General features: G+C 42.2%; 1 protein-coding gene across 1 annotated transcript; it reads left to right on the forward strand.

Annotated features, from left to right (window-relative positions):
- The first annotated feature begins 641 nt into the window (after positions 1-641).
- Positions 642-4,284, forward strand: LOC127633150 (protein Tob1-like). The gene is made up of 2 exons (XM_052112032.1): positions 642-904; positions 2,868-4,284. Exon 2 carries the CDS (start codon positions 3,014-3,016, stop codon positions 3,986-3,988), a length of 975 nt encoding a protein of 324 aa, XP_051967992.1. The 5' UTR covers positions 642-904; positions 2,868-3,013; the 3' UTR covers positions 3,989-4,284.
- The last annotated feature ends 12,838 nt before the right edge of the window (positions 4,285-17,122 follow it).

The following is a 17,122-nucleotide window of genomic DNA, read 5'->3' on the forward strand; positions in this document are numbered from 1 at the left end:
TATGTGATGACGGCGAAAGCCTGGACAGCCAATAGCATTGGAGTATTTTTTCCACGCAAAACACACAAGGGCAGATTACGCCTCAGCAGCTAGATGTCACGGAGTCACTCCGCTGTGTCCTTGCACTTTGCTCTTAATGTATTTATGCATGTCTTCCTACCTCTTATCTATTTAATACTTCCCAAATTTTTAGAGACGTTCATTATTCATAACATTACATTCAACCTCCATACTGCAACTGCTACGTATTCATATGTAAACATACGACCGCTGAAGCACTAGCGACAAATTCAGTGATATGCTGTAAACATCACACTATTACGAGGGGTCTCAATAAAGTTAAAACACAGTCAAATTAACACAATAAAAGAGGCAAGTATCTTACTATTATGTTAAAATCGCGTTCGTGTGGGAGGAAGACTCTTAATACATATCGAGGAACGCCAGCCGTAAATATACTTCTCGCTTATTGGTCGAGCAGCTGTCAGGGGTGGGGCCCTTTTTATTATTGACAGCAGCAAGGAGCCAATCAGCACGGAGGCCTTGTGATGCAAATATATGACGAAGCGCGTTGAACCAATCGTGAGCGTCACTGGGGTTCTGACCTCTGAAAACCGCATCACATCATGTCAGTGGCGGAGGAGCGCTATAAAGCAGTTTCAGTCAGGAGTTTAAAGGGCAGAGTTGTAAAAACTCCCAGGCAGTGGGGAGTCAGATTGACTGACGATAGACTCCTAAAGAAAAATAATAATAATAACAACATAAAAGACCCGAAGAGCAAACTACTAAACATATTGATTGCAACCTGATTGGAATTAGCAGTTAAATAACTGTTAACTAGGAATTGTTGCGGAAGGTTGTTGTCAAGCTAGCCAGGAGAAAACAAACGGTGAAGTCGTTTAATGTAAGTATCTGGTAATTTTTTTGGTTTGTTTGTTTTCTTTTGTCACTGTACATCTGTTGTGTGTCGTGTATGCAGACGAATGCTGTGTCATAATAATGTATATTGCTGGATCTTAACGTCTCTGCCTTGAACAGGCTATTACTGATTATGGTTATCTGTTTAAAAGGAGGTCTGGTGCTCGAGTGGGCACAGTGCACGATTAAATGATCTCGTTTCGCTTCAATTAATCTGTTTTATCCAGTAAAACTATTCCCAGTCTTCATTTAGAACCTTACAGTCATGCGAGCTGCTCTTCCCACAACGCCGTCGTGTGTTTTTTTACGGAAATGACCGATCAGGGCAGTTTTCGGCTCTGCTGACCGTATGACACGCATATACGATCAGAATATCATACCGTTTACTGTGTCCAAGTTCAGCCGTCTGAAATCCTGTACGATCGTGGGAAACCAGATTGATTCCCGGCGTCATTTGTTTTGCAGTGGGCTTGGTACCATGTATGGTGAATTTCCACAGAGACAGTTTGCAGTTTTTGTAGACGTTTAGATGCGTCCAGAATGTTCCCATGCCATATTCATGAGGGGGCATAAATAATAATGGCTCTGTTTCAAAACCTTGCGAGCTGCCTTCTAACAGTTACACATTTTCCGGGCTTCATAGGCGCTTTCGATGACAACGATTGATGCTCTCTAGTTGTTGGGATGCTACCAATGTCAGTTTTATTTTTGGTCAGAAACAACCCCCTACAATAAGCTTGCTATGCGAAATAACTGCTCTATTTTCGCCTGTGATGGTGTTCACTTGTTGTATGACTCGTGGCGAAGTTGTCAAACAAATCGTGCATATTTGCCCATATAAAATCTTTAAAGCTATAACACACCCCGAGGAGAGCGTCGTGCTATTGGTCACGATCTGGTAACCCCTATCGCCGATCTGTTGCGCAATATCGTTTCAATGTGTCGCATTGTGTTCAAATGCCCTATACTCCCATAAAGGCGTTTTTTACGCAACAGTTGTCGGTATAAAGTAGAGAAGAGAATGTATTATGTCATCTCTCCTGAATGCTGTAGCCTCGCGCTTACCGTGAGAAGTGAAACGACTCCCCATACAATTTCCACCTAGGGCTTGTACCACTCCCACACGGTAGATGAGGCCAATTTAAACATATTTAACTCGTGCTGACCAAAACACATGCTTTAAATGGACCAGATGGTTTTGTTGTTCTGTTCTCATGTTTTATTAACCCTTAAACGCATAGAGATGTCTTCAGGAACCGGCAGGTATATCTATCACAAATGGATCTACAAAATGCACACATATAAGACAATTACAAAATAATAGAATATAATTTATTTTGATGTTTTATATATATGTATCAATGAGATTATAAAAAAAAAAAAAAAAACAGGATTCATTACTTCCACAGTGAAATGTCATGAGATGCAACTGGCTACATATCTACACATATTTAGCTACACATAAGCTATTTTTTGAGTCTAAATAAATGCACAACTTTTACACATTGCTGCTTCGTCAAATAGCAATGTCAAATGTAAATCAAGCCAATCGCTGAAACATCTGCACCACCTTGAGTAAGAAATGGCTTGTAAATTTTTTTTAGTATTATGCATATGTGTACAAGAGAAAGGTTGAGGTGGGGTCTAGGAGAACAAGAGGTGTGTGCATATCTCCAAAAGTGGATGAGGTTCAGGGGGTGGAATGATGTCCCGGGTTACTAAAGATACGAGGTGTGCATTCAATTGTTAAACACATGTTGGCCTTTTTAATGAATGTTTATTTTCTTATTTTTTTTTTTTAGTTTCCAATCGTTTCACTTGCCCTCACATGATTTGAAGTTCTTAGCAGTTCAGTTATGTTTGCATATGTAGGTTCAGAAGGGATAATCATGGTTTGTTATTACTATAGTACAAAGCTTGAACACCTTGCTTCTTTCTCCCCCTTCAAGGAGTGTGAGAAGATTTTCCAGTGGAACTGCAAACATTTTCTAATCAACCAGCATTTCTGTTAGTCCCTACTGATTACTACTGCCTTGAGGTTTTTCAACACTCAACTAAAGCGGCTCTTGACGGCATTTACGACGGCAAAACAGCTATGCAGCTTGAAATCCAAGTAGCGCTCAACTTTATAATTTCGTATCTATATAACAAACTCCCACGACGACGAGTCAACATCTTTGGTGAGGAGCTGGAGAGGCAGTTGAAGAAGAAATATGAAGGACACTGGTACCCCGACAAGCCATACAAAGGATCTGGATTCAGGTGTATACACGTGGGTGAGAAGGTGGACCCGGTAGTGGAGGAAGCAGCCAAAGAGAGTGGGCTGGACATCGAAGATGTCCGCAATAACTTGCCTCAGGACCTCAGTGTTTGGATCGACCCTTTTGAGGTGTCCTACCAAATTGGGGAAAAGGGACCTGTCAAGGTGCTATACGTGGATGATAACAATGAGAACGGGTCAGAGCTGGACAAGGAGATCAGAAACAGTTTTAACCCAGAGGCTCAGGTCTTTATGCCAATCAGCGACCCTGTGGGCATCTCTTCGGAGTCCAGTTCCCCATCCCCTCCATTTGGCCAGTCAGCGGCAGTTAGCCCCTCCTTCATGCCACGCTCCACTCAGCCTTTAACTTTCACTACAGCCTCATTTGCTGCCACCAAGTTTGGCTCCACCAAGATGAAGAACAGCGGCCGCAATGGTGGCAAAGTTGCACGCACCTCTCCCACAAACCTGGGCCTGAATGCGAACAGCTTACTTAAGCAGAAAGCCATCTCTAACTCCATGCATTCTCTGTACAGTTTAGGCCTGGGAAGTCAGCAACAAATGGCCTCCGCACTTTCTCCCAATGCAAAGGAGTTTGTGTTCCCCAACCTCCAGGGCCAAGGGAGCTCCAGCACAATGTTTGGAAGTGAGAATCCCCTAAGCCTCAGCCCTCTGCAGTATAACAATGCCTTTGATGTATTCTCAACCTACAGGAACATTAATGACAAGTCCCTCATGGATGGCTTAAACTTAAGTCTCGGCAACATGCAGTATTCGAACCAGCAATTCCAACCAGTCATGGCTAACTAATGTTGAAGAGTGATTGTTGGCAAAAGGAAAATTAAAGGCAAAGACGCACATTAGCTCAAAGACTTCTATTAGTTCAAGGAACTTTGAATGTGGAAACAAAGATCTCTATTAGTCACTGATAAGCGCAAGTGCCCAAGGGAGTTTTATTTTCTCCTCCGTCTGTTTCTCTGCCCCCTTGAGTTTGTACTGAAAAATTGCATTACAGATGTGTACAAGCCTGGTTACATTCAAGCAACATGTGTCATTGTTTTCTTTCCTTTTTTTTGCCAATAAAGCAAAAAAAAAAAAAAAAAAAATATTTTTAATAATCTTTTGAGGAAAAAGAATCTAAAACATTGAAAAAAAAAAAAAAAGACAACAAAGAATCTTCAAGTTCTTACCTCTTACAGTATTATAAAGTTGGTAAGACTTTGCTGATTTTTATGAATTGGCACTAATGCATATACCTGGGGTTACGTGGTCTTTTTTCTAATTGTATAATTTAATTGAGTACAGATTTTGTAAAATATCAGAGTATATATATATTGTTTCTACAACATGGTATTGCATTTATATCTTTTTACTACTCCAGTGATCTGTGATGGCTGCAGAAGGCTTTATGTTATAATATATTTTGTTTTCCTTTTTTAAATTGTTAAAGAAATTAATCTTTAAAATAGATCTAAAGAATATTCCTTAGTGTTGGGATTTCAGTGTAGGAATATTATTATTATTTTTTAAACAAAAAGAGTTGTATTTTCTGTTAAGAGTTACACAGATTTTTGCTATATTATGGACAATGTAAACGTATATATTAATTTTGTACCTACATTGTGCAATACTTGATAAAATATGGTATAACAAAGTATTTGAGTCAGTGTCTTACATGTCAAGAGGGACTGAAATAGTTTACATTGAGTTTGTATTAAAATGCTTGAAATATATGCTTGTCTTTTATTTTTTTTTATTTGACATTTGCACCCTGGCCTTTTTCAATAAAATAAAATGTAGGCAAGAATTAATTCTTGGTGTTCTTTATTCTTCAATGTTGTGTCTGTAAGCATTTAAACAGTAAGCTCCTTTTATCATTTAATTATTCATGAAAAATGCAACTGAACTACATTTTATTTTTGATTGTTGACCAATGGCAGGTGACACTCCTGAGGTCTTTTGTAGCTTTTAGCAATGTTACCTGAAGTATAGGTCTCTGAGGAACTATAATGGGCATTTCCAAATCTGTGGCTGTTTTCAAACCGGGATGGGTGTTTTTCAGCTATCCAATAGAAGTAGGGAATCTCAATATAGTAATCCGTGGGCGTTTCCAAACCAGGATGAGTGTTTCTGAAATATGTAGTAGGCAAATCATGTCAAGCAGTTGAACAAAGCCCATCCTTGTTTGAAAATGTCAATTTTTGTTATGCAGAAACAAGTTATTTATTAAATGTAATATTTTGTACATTTTTCCTCACATGTTGCCAAGATCCCTTCAGCAGAAAAGGAGATAATTTAAATTGAAAATGATAACCAAATCTAAACTCCAAAATGGCTTCAGAAGAAGTTACATAGTGATGTGAGGTTCTCTTAAACCACTTGTTTTAGATCTTTAGATATCTGATTTTCTATTTTTATAAAAAAAAAAAATTGTCTATTCAAAGTCAGACTTCCATGGATACAAATCATGAGCCAGAATGTGTGCAATCTTAAAATTATTTCAAAGTTCAGCAGAATCTTCACTGTCTGTGTGACTGGACCTGAAACCACTGAAGACTGAGTTGCTTGAAGATGATACCTGTTTAAAAAGCTGAATATTGGCATTTGTCTTAGAATAAAGCATTAATGGACACTTGTCATCAACAGTGATGACACGTTTCCGCCTTAAGTAGTGTACTGTAAATCTAGCAACATTTATTTTAGATTATTTATTTTTTAATTTTGTGTAAATTTCGAACATTATAATTTGTATTATATTACCATGGATTTGGTTTTAAAAAACGAGTTACCACAGATGCGATGTGGTTTCTAATAGCTTTTGAGAGAGTGACAATAAATTTGCCATCTCTCTTCTGACTGTCATAATCCATTCTCTTCCGCTCTTTTTTTTTCATTTGGAAAATTATGGAAATGTTATAGTGGCATTTTTCTTAGGATGTTGGAGCAATTGGATAAGCAAAAATTATATTTGTCATGGTCTGCCATTCACCACTATCAAAGTTTACCCTACAATCGTTTACATCTGCATTCCAAAACCCAAAAGCGTAAAAGGTTCCATTCTCTATTTCGTGATAAGGAGCTGAGCATTTAGCACATTCCAAACATTGAGAGCAAAATTAAGCATGTGAATGGCTGGTTTCAGTAAGGTGCGGTGTAGGTGACCTTTAAAAGATGAATAGGAGTTACACTGATTCATTGTCATTAAATTTCAATGTCTCTATGCAACTAAAACTACTGATCAGGTGACATTTTTTTCATTTAAGCATGGCTTTCAGATGATAAATTCTTCAACTGAAAACTATTTTCTGACCATGTGGGACCTCGTTCATTATCATATATTCATGTTTGCATTAAGTCCCATTTGTGGCAAAGGTTGAGAACAAATCAGTTGTGCTGTCAATTAATGCATTGCACCTCACCACCCGCTGTGATAAGCTTATTGCTGTCGTGGATATACTAGTGTAGCTCAACAATTAAGCTTCAAATGTGCACTTTGTTTTTGCAGCAGAAGTGCAAAGCCTCTGTGAGTGCGGTCTGGGGAGAGCTGAGATTACAGTGGTCATGGTATTTACAATGTGCGTTTGATTACATTGAATACTGTAGTTTGAGACTTCGCTGATGCAAGAGTGGATGCGGATATAGCACCATCTGCTTATCTGAGGTCGACTGTGACTGGTATGTTTTGTCACAATTATTTTCGTAGCAATTAAAGGGATATATTTTGCCCATATGACTTTCTTTCGGGGAACACAAAAATATATTTTTTTGGCAGAATGTTAGCTATCCAGTCACCCGACATGGCAAAGCACCAACTCAGTTTTCATAACTGTGACTTGAACTTTACCTATTCTTTTTTTTTTTTTTTTTCAGGCATTATTAAAAAAAATTCCTGAGTGTCATGAATTATCTCTAGGTAGAATAAACATATAATATAAAAGGATGTTTCTACAGAAAATACTTCAGTACTCTACGGTGTCTAGGACTTCTGACTTCCTTCTAATCCATCAGAATGACCCTAAAAGGCAAATATGCCATAGTTCTGCTTATTTTGGCAGTGCCAAGTAATTTTACAATAATAGTGATCTTTCCCACCACACTATATATCTTTTTGAGACAGACTGTACCCACTGTGAAAGTTCACCATCAGATTCAGCTATATATATATATATATATATATATATATATATATATATATATATGTACATTACTAGTAGTAAATGTGCCTTTATATCACCAGTAGAGCAATACACATAACACTGTAGACTGCATACATAAAAGTATTGTTGTCACTGATTGTCAAAAGTGCTTTCATTTCAAAATACTTAGGTGGAGCAACACTCATAGCTATGTGAAGATAAACACCCTAAATAGAAATGAATGGCATCTGTGTCAAGAACAGCTCGAAAGTCAGGATCATCTGGGCACAAGTCCTCAATTTTTTGTAAACTATTATGTAGTGAATTTTTTAAGATTTCTATAGAGCTGTTCAGTCATGGTGTCAATTTGCAGGCAAACCTGGAATGCTAATTTGCCATGTGCTCTCTCAGGAATTTCCTGATATATTTCCTGTTTTTAGTAGGAATGTCATAAAATGTTGATTCATTGATCGTCACATTATTTTCTCAATACATTTTTGAAGCATCGATATGTAGCATTAGCCGACATTTAAATTAGAAGCCTAACTTGAAGCCTAATGTGCTTCAAGGCCACCACCATCGTCCCCATGCCAAAGAAGTCTTCAGTGTCCTGTCTCAACGACTACCGTCCCGTCGCACTCACACCCATCATCATGAAGTGCTTCGAGAGGCTCGTCATGAGGTACATTAAGACCCAGCTTCCCCCCTCACTAGACCCACTGCAGTTTGCGTATCGTCACAACCGTTCATCAGACGACGCCATCGCCACCACCCTCCATCTGGCCCTCACCCACCTAGATAAAAAGGACTCATACGTTCGAATGCTGTTCATAGACTTCAGCTCAGCATTCAACACAATCATTCCTCAGCACCTGATTGGAAAGCTGAACCTGCTGGACCTGGACACCTCCCTCTGCAACTGGATCCTGGACTTCCTGACTGTGAGACATCAGTCAGTCCAGATCGGTAACAGCATCTCCACCACCACCACCACACTGAGCACTGGGCCCCCCAGGGCTGTTTGCTCAGTCCACTGCTGTTCACTCTGCTGACTGTGCAGCAATGCACAGCTCGAACCACATAGACAAGTTCGCCGATGACAAGACCGTGGTGGGTCTCATCAGCAAGAACGACGGGTCAGCATACAGAGAAGAGGTGCAGCGGCTAACGGACTGGTGTAGAGCCAACAACCAGTCTCTGAATGTGGACAAAACAAAAGAGATGGTTGTTGACTTCAGGAGAGCACTCTCAGATAAAAATCTATGGCTCCTCTGTGGAGATCGTCAAGAGCACCAAATTACTTGGTGTTCACCTGGCGGAGAACCTCACCTGGTCCCTCAACACAAACTCTATTACCAAGAAAGCCCAGCAGCGTCTCTACTTTCTTCAAAGGCCGAGGAAAGCACATCTCCCACCCCCCATCCTCACTACATTCTGTAGAGGGACTTTTGAGAGCATCCTGAGCAGCTGCTTCACTGCCTGGTTTGGGACTTGCACCATTTCGGACCGCAAAGCCCTGCAGAGGATAGTGAGAACAGCTGAGAAGATCATAGGGGTCTCTCTTCACTCCATCAAAGACGTTTAGATAAAATGCTGCATCCGCAAAGCAACCAGCATTGTGGATGACCCCACACACCCCTCACACAAACTCTTCACCCACCTGCCGTCTGGCAAGAGGTACCGAAGCATTCGGGCCTCACGGCCAGACTGTGTAACAGCTTCTTCCCCCAAGCCATCAGACGCCTCAATACTCAGGGACTGGACTGACACACACACACACACACACACACACACACACACCTGTACACCATCCAACTTTTGCACATGTCCAGAGTTGCACTTTTAATTATTGTCACTTTATACCTGGCTGCTACCTCAATAACTGCTATGTCCATAGAACACTATTTCATAGTATGTTATGTTTACATTTGGCATTTTAGAAAGTGTCATCTTTTTACACTACTCGATTACAAATGTGTACTGGTCGGCGCTGCACTGTCTCTTACTGTGCCTATTGTCCTGTTCCTTGTAGTAATTTATTGTACTGTCCCGTACTTTTTGTACATGTTTGCATGTGCACTTTATGTAGAAATGTTATTTAGTCTGTGTAGTCTCATGTGGTTCTGTGTTTATCCTATGTTGTTTTATGTAGCACCATGGTCCTGGAGGAACGTTGTCTTGTTTCGCTGTATACTGTACTAACTGTATATGGTTGAACGACAATAAAAACCACTAGACTTGACTGGACTTGTAATTTATCTGCGTTCCAATTCAGGGTCAGTTGGCCCTGTTTAAAGTAGTCTGGCATAATAGTGTTGCAAGACCACAAGGAGGTGAAATAACATTTCTTGAAGCAGGTCGCACACCAGACGAGAAACGTCACATTGTGGGTTGGACAAGGCACAGGTGACACAAACCGGACGCATCAATGCTGTGCAGGTGACAGTCCAAAGTTGTGACTCTAGTGACCATACACACAAAAGTTATAAAGGTTTTTGTACTTCACGAATGAACAAAGTGACGTTGATGAGTTTGTAGGTCAGTGTATGAAACTGGTGTAACAGTGCAAATTTGCAAACAAAACAATGTAGCGGCTGTGGTGTGTGCACCTTCATAGATTTTTTATTTTTTTTATTTTAGAACACGCAATTTTGTCTGCCAGACACGTCTGGTGTGTGGGCCCCTTTTAAGTTACCCTGCCGCTTACACTTTACCAAGAAATATTTATGAAGAGACAAAGATTTTTGTGCCACGAGTAGCCCTATTTTAGTGTTTCTGAAAAATAAAATGCTGATATAGATCGATAATTATCTAGAAAATGTTCTGATTATCGATGAGTGAAAAAGGCATCGATCCCGAGCCTAGTTTTTAGAATGTACATCTTTAAAAAACACAGTAGCTTTAAAATCCATGATTGATTTATAAATGTGTGCAAATTATGTTTTAGAACAAAACGTGAAACCTCTTCAAGTAATTTTAACCACAGACCTAAAACTGCCATTATAAAAACTATTGGCTTGAAAATGCTAATTGCATTTTGGGTTTATGACTACTATCTGAACAGCACATTTGTAGCCCAACAAAATTGAATGCCAATTTATTTCCATTAATTTGTTCATGTTAAACTTAAATAATGACTAGGGTTGTAATGATTTACTCATTTTCTCGATGCATCGATTACTATCCTGCCAATCTATACGCATGATAATCAAATCGAATTTCTTTGTCGAATCATTCTAAATTTCGAAAAAGTTTTTTCAGCCCAAATATTCACAACCAAGCATAACAAGAATTTTCAATATACAGTATATATTGTAGTCCTAAAATGACTGAACCTATTTAAACAACATTTATCTGCAGGTCTCTACTGAACAAAAATGGATTATCAGATTATTCAGACTCAAGGTCACTTTGGTCCTTCAAAGACTTGTACGCCCTTTTAATACGTCATCCAGAAGCACACGGCAGTAAACAGATAACTAGATCTTTCATGAAATTCAACTCTCAGACAAGCCCCACCCCCAGCTTTCAGTACCGATTAAAGCCAGTGGTTTTTAGGCTGTGACATAAGTAGGATTGTTCCTACAGATGGTGTATAGTTCCGCTCATAACCATCAGTCGGTAACAGAGCACAATAGCAGAGCTTAAGAGCTCAAAGCAGATGCATGATACAGTTATAGTTGCAACAAACCTTCTTACACAATGAATGACGAGCAGAGCTCTGACATAGACGGGTGCAGTGTTGATGGATTTTGTTTGTAGTCATCGTGCCTTCCACTATGAGTGTATCTGTGGCAGCGGGGGCCATTTCTCTTTGCAGGTCGCTGAGGTATCCGATGTCCCTGGCCTGTGTAATATAATTTTGGATGGTTCTCAGCAGCTCTCACCCATAAACATTTGCACTCACTGTAGGAAGCTGCAACACATTTTCTTCTCTTATCTAGCTGCATTGGCTCTGGATAGATAAGACAGCAGTTTGTTTTGGCCACCTTCTGTAACTTCCACATTAATAGTTATGCCTGAGTAATGTTTGCTAGCCCCACAGTTTGTTAACTAAGCGATGCATACTGCAAGCAAAAATGGCAAGTGGTTTTGCAGCTTCCTGGAGTAAAAGGCATACATGTTTTTATTTATTTATTTATTTATTGACTTTTTATCAGTTTGCCTGGAAGCAAATTCGTATTTACAAAGTACAGAGTTGATACAGTCATCACTTTTGAGGAAGAACACTTTTTTTTATACAACGACAGGATTTGCCAACGTTTTCCAGATTAGTGGCATGAAATATTTGAATAATACTCAAAGAGTTTTGTTTGAGGCACTTAGAATGAAAGGACTGGTCCAGGTTCAATTTAAGCTCAATCAACAGCATTTGTGGCATAACGTTGATTATCACAAAAGTACAAATTCAAAATTCACAGAAGTTTCCACTCGTCCCCTGTTTATTAATTGTAATAAGGCACTTATAATGGAAGTGAATGGGGTCAGTCCATAAACATTGAAATTCACACTGTTTTAAAAGCCACAAGATGTAAACATTATACTGTACATGTTAACATGATTTTAACATGATTGGAAAGGCCTATAACTTTACACAGATAAGGTTAGTAAAATATTTTTTCACACTAAAACCATGTTTACATGTATAATGTTTATGTCTTGTACTTTTTTCTATACTTTTGTGTTTTAATGTTTATGGACTGGCCCCATTCACTGTAAATGCCTTATTGTAACCTTGATTTTTTTTTTTTATTATTATTAACAAGTGATGAGTCAAAATATATATTTTTTTGGTAATCAACTTTATATGCACAATGGCATGTGCTGTCAGTTGAGCTTAAAAATTTTTGTACTGAGCCCGGAACATTCCTTTAAGTATAAGTTTAAGTTTAAATGTGCTATATGTAATATTTTTACTATACTAAATCATAAAATGTCCATGTCATTAGAAAATTTGGAAATATGCTAAGTTGAAATACTGGCTTCTCCAATAACAGTGCTACAGCCAGTATATTCTTCTTTGACGTTTCCATTCTGGGCCGGAATTTCCGTTTATGTTTTGGGCTGTATGATCCCGCCCACTACCCACTCACCAATAGTATTTCGACATCGTCAGGTTGCCAGATTTGAACAAGTTTTAGGCAAACAACACTGCGTGCTGCAGCCATGGAAGCCAGCAAACGAACTGGATCAGAGATAACAGATTTCACCCAACCAAAAAAGCCTAAAAACCACCATGACCAGAGGCGTAGTAAAACAAGGATGAATATTGAAGATGCCTTTGGAAGATGGAGACAGCTTAAAGCCCATAAATCCTTTAAAATGGATGCTGAGTTTGCTAATTTGCATGTCAACATTCTGGCAACCCACATGAGCTTCAAGTCTGGGGTGGGGAAATCAACTCTCCAATATTTTCAATTTGGACTGCAGTACTATTTCAAACACTTGTTGTCAATCTTATAACACCTTTAAGTAAAATAATTAGTTCAGCTTTTCAATGGACAGAAAATCTGTCTAAACACATTTTCTGCTGTTTTTCAAGTGTTTTATATGAAACTGTTTGCAAAGACTGCTCTGCCATTATTTGGATTCCTTTTTTTTAATGACATCCTATTACTTTGGCACAAACTTATTCAGATAAACCTGCCCTTAAATGTACGTAAAAACAAACAAACTGTGGTTGGTCACTTAACATTACATACAGTCTCTTCTCGTCTAAGTGGGCTGTTTTTGGGCTGAAGTGAAAAAGTCTGGCTACACAAGACTATGCCAGCCATGCAGGATTTTGCAGATATAGGTAGATATTAAATTCCCTTGTGATAGCAGCAAACCTCTGAGATGGCATTTTGTTTTGCTTTTCCAGCTGACACAAGCCATCATTTGGATGCCCTAACTTTAAGCCTTCTCCTATGACATCGTAAGCCTTTCGTTTGGTCTTGATAAATTGGTTTGAGCTTAGAGGCCTAGAAAAGGGGCAAATTAAATGTAATGTCCGCACACATGTTGTTCACACCCACTGAATGCTCTTATGTGGAAACACCCCATACGTCAGGGCTTAGGAATTCCTCTCTTATACAAGGCAAAGGAATCCCAGTCAGGTAGCTGTGATGTAGGAAACCTTCTACCATTTTAACCTGGGACATGACCTCACTTTTTATAATCTCACATGACAAAGGCAAAACAATCACCTGCAAAGAATTGTGCACTGAAAGTGTTTGCCTAAACATTTGTACTTTTATTAGCCCAAAGGTTATGTTTTGACAGTTTCTTGGAGGTAGCTTGTGAAACCTCATCTTAATGTGGTCTAATGCAACTAACTGCAGTGTCATACTAGAATCCAGTGAGGTAAGTAAATCAGTACAGCACTCGGAGGAACTCAACCCAGTCTAAATTATTCAGCACCAGAGTGTTAGGAATTCCTTGTCTTGTTTCACTGTTGCCCTTTGTCTGCCACCTTTGCATTCCTTAGTTTTCACTTTTGTCTTTTGGATAGCCTTCGTGTTCACTTGTCATTGTTTAGAACTACACTTCCCAGAATCCACCTGCCATCTTCACTGCCATTTTGTTCATTGTTTTCACCTGTATCTCATTCAGTCATCACTCACTGTGTATTTAAGCCCTGCTTTTTGTTCACCCCTTGTCGTTCGTTGAATGTTGTTGTTAGCCTGGTATGTGTTCCCTGCTCGTGTTTTCTAGTTTTATGTTTTATTTCCCCATTGAGGGTTTTTCTTTTGTTCCCGTGTTTTGTGTTTTGCTTGTTTGTTTACTTAATAAAGTTGAACTGCGATTGGATCCGCATCTCCTCGTCTGCTTCGCTGCCTCCATTCGTAACAGAACGAACGACCAAACATGGATCCAGCGGTTCGAAAAGCGAGCTGTCAGCTGCTCAGCCTTAGTCAGGGAAATCGTCCGGTAGAGGACCACATCCGCGATTTCCTCGCGATTGCGAAGTGCCACCGAATTCCCTGACTCCGACCTGGTGGGGTTTTTCGGGCGAGCCTGAACAGTGCGCTCAAGGAGCGGTTGCCACAGGCAACGCTGGCTGGACGCTCCACGCGTTCGTGGAGGAGACTCTGCTGGCCTGCGGTTCACCGTTTACTGTGGGCGTCATCGAGGAGAACCCTGCCACTCCTCCCACAGTGGTAACTCTCCCTTCACCCGTGGTTCGTCCCTTCACGCCTACCACGGCCAACGAGCCAGCGTTGCCAGCTTCGTCCGCCCGGCGGAGGAGGAGAAGAGGAAAGGCTTCTGCTCCCCAGTCTCCGCCTGCCACGGTCAGCGAGCCAGAGCCCCCGCCTGCCCCGGTCTGCAAGCCAGAGCCCTCGCCTGCCCCGGTCTGCGAGCCAGAGCCCTCGCCTGCCCCGGTCTGCGAGCCAGAGCCCTCGCCTGCCCCGGTCTGCGAGCCAGAGCCCTCGCCTGCCCCGGTCTGCGAGCCAGAGCCCTCGCCTGCCCCAGAGGTCAGTGAGCCAGTACCTGTCACCTCAGAGGTCAGTGAGCCAGTACCTGACGCCTCAGAGGTCAGTGCGCCAGTACCTGTCGCCTCAGAGGTCAGTGAGCCAGTACCTGTCGCCTCAGAGGTCAGTGAGCCAGTACCTGTCGCCTCAGAGGTCAGTGAGCCAGTACCTGTCGCCTCAGAGGTCAGTGAGCCAGTACCTGTCGCCTCAGAGGTCAGTGAGCCAGTACCTGTCGCCTCAGAGGTCAGTGAGCCAGCGCCTGTAACCTCGACCATCCCTGAGCCAGCGCCTGTAGCCTCGACCGTCCCTGAGCCAGCGCCTGTAGCCTCGACCGTTCCCGGGCTAATGCCAATAGCCTGGACTGACCAAAAGCCAGCGCCAATGGTCATGCCCGTCCTAGAGCCTGCGCCCCTCAAGCCTCCCAGAGCTTCCCAGAGCTCCGCCTCCCGAGCTTCCCAGAGCTCCGCCTCCCAAGCTTTCCAGAGCTCCGCCTTCCGAGCTTCCTGAGCTTTCCAGAGCTCCGCCTTCCGAGCTTTCCAGAGCTCCGCCTTCCGAGCTTTCCAGAGCTCCGCCTTCCGAGCTTCCTGAGCTTTCCAGAGCTCCGCCTCCCGATCTTTCCAGAGCTCCGCCTCCCGAGCCTCCCGAGCTTTCCAGAGCTCCGCCTCCCAAGCTTTCCAGGGCTCCGCCTCTCGAGCCTCCCAGGGCTCCGCCTCTCAAGCCTCCCAGGGCTCCGCCTCTCAAGCCTCCCAGGGCTCCGCCTCTCAAGCCTCTCGAGCCTCCCAGGGCTCCGCCTCTCGAGCCTCCCAGGGCTCCGCCTCTCAAGCCTCCCAGGGCTCCGCCTCTCAAGTCTCCCGAGCCTCCCAGGGCTCCTCTCGAACCTCCCCAGTGCTCCACCTCTCAAGCCTCTCGAGCCTCCCAGGGCTCCACCCCTCAAGTCTCTTGAGCCTCCCAGGGCTCCACCCCTCAAGTCTCTTGAGCCTCCCAGGGCTCCGCCTCTCAAGCCTCTCGAGCCTTCCAGGGCTCCTCCTCCCAAGACTCCTAGGGCTCCGCCTCCCAGGGCTCCATCTCTCAAGTCTCTCGAGTCTGCCAGGGCTCCTCCTCCCGAGATTCCCAGGGCTCCGCCTCTCGAGCCTCCCTCTGCTCTGCCTCCTGAGCCTCCCATGGCTCTGCCCCCTGAGCCTCCCGAGCTTTCCATGGTTCCTCCTCCCTCGGCTCTGCCTCCTGAGCCTCCCACGGCTCCGCCCCCTGAGGCCTCTGAGCCTCCAGAGCCTCCCTCAGCTCCGCCTCCAGAGCCTCCCTCAGCTGAGCCTCCCACGGCTCCGCCCCCTGAGGCCTCTGAGCCTCCCGAGCCTCCCTCAGCTCCGCCTCCCGAGCCTCCCTCAGCTCCGCCTCCCGAGCCTCCCTCAGCTGAGCCTCCCGAGCCTCCTACGGCTCCGCCTCCCGAGCCTCCTGCGGCTCCGCCCCCTGAGCCTCCCAAGCTTTCCATGGTTCCTCCTCCCTCGGCTCTGCCTCCTGAGCCTCCCACTCATCACTCACTGTGTATTTAAGCCCTGCTTTTTGTTCACCCCTTGTCGTTCGTTGAATGTTGTTGTTGTTAGCCTGGTATGTGTTCCCTGCCCGTGTTTTCTAGTTTTATGTTTTATTTCCCCATTGAGGGTTTTTCCTTTGTTCCCGTGTTTTGTGTTTTGCCTGTTTGTTTACTTAATAAAGTTGAACTGCGATTGGATCCGCATCTCCTCGTCTGCTTCGCTGCCTCCATTCGTAACACAGAGAAAGTGAAAGCTCACTGATGTGCTATACGATTTTCAATAAAGGCCATATTAGGATGGAAAAATCCACAACACTTCTGACTTCTCAAAGAGTAGAAGCGTCTATCAATTACACCTTAAATATAGCAAGTTGAAGAAAGATTAATTTCATTGTACTGAAAATTATTCATTTCATTGTATTGGACTTTAAAGAGTTTTTAAAGAGACAAATTGCAATTGGAAGTTTTGCATTAGATTTGAGGGAATTTATATAGCAGATACAGTATACAAACTTAAAGGGATATTTCACCTAAAAATGTACATTTTTGCATAATTTATATTCACCTCATATCATTCAAAATTTGTATTACGTTTTGCTTATGCAGAACAAGGAAAAACTTTATGAAGATCACAATCTGTCTTTTCATTACAATGGCATATGATGGGTTTTGGTGAGAAATAACCCGGAATGTAAGTCATGCAAAGAATATTCATTAAATGATGTTCTTTTCTGTTCCACAAAAGAAAGAAAGTCATACAAGTTTGGAGCACCATGATGGTGAGTAAATTATGCTAGAAGTTTTGAGTGAATTATTTCTTTAAAAT

Source organism: Xyrauchen texanus, chromosome 40 (genome assembly GCF_025860055.1).
Source record: "Xyrauchen texanus isolate HMW12.3.18 chromosome 40, RBS_HiC_50CHRs, whole genome shotgun sequence".
Lineage (NCBI taxonomy): Eukaryota > Metazoa > Chordata > Actinopteri > Cypriniformes > Catostomidae > Xyrauchen > Xyrauchen texanus.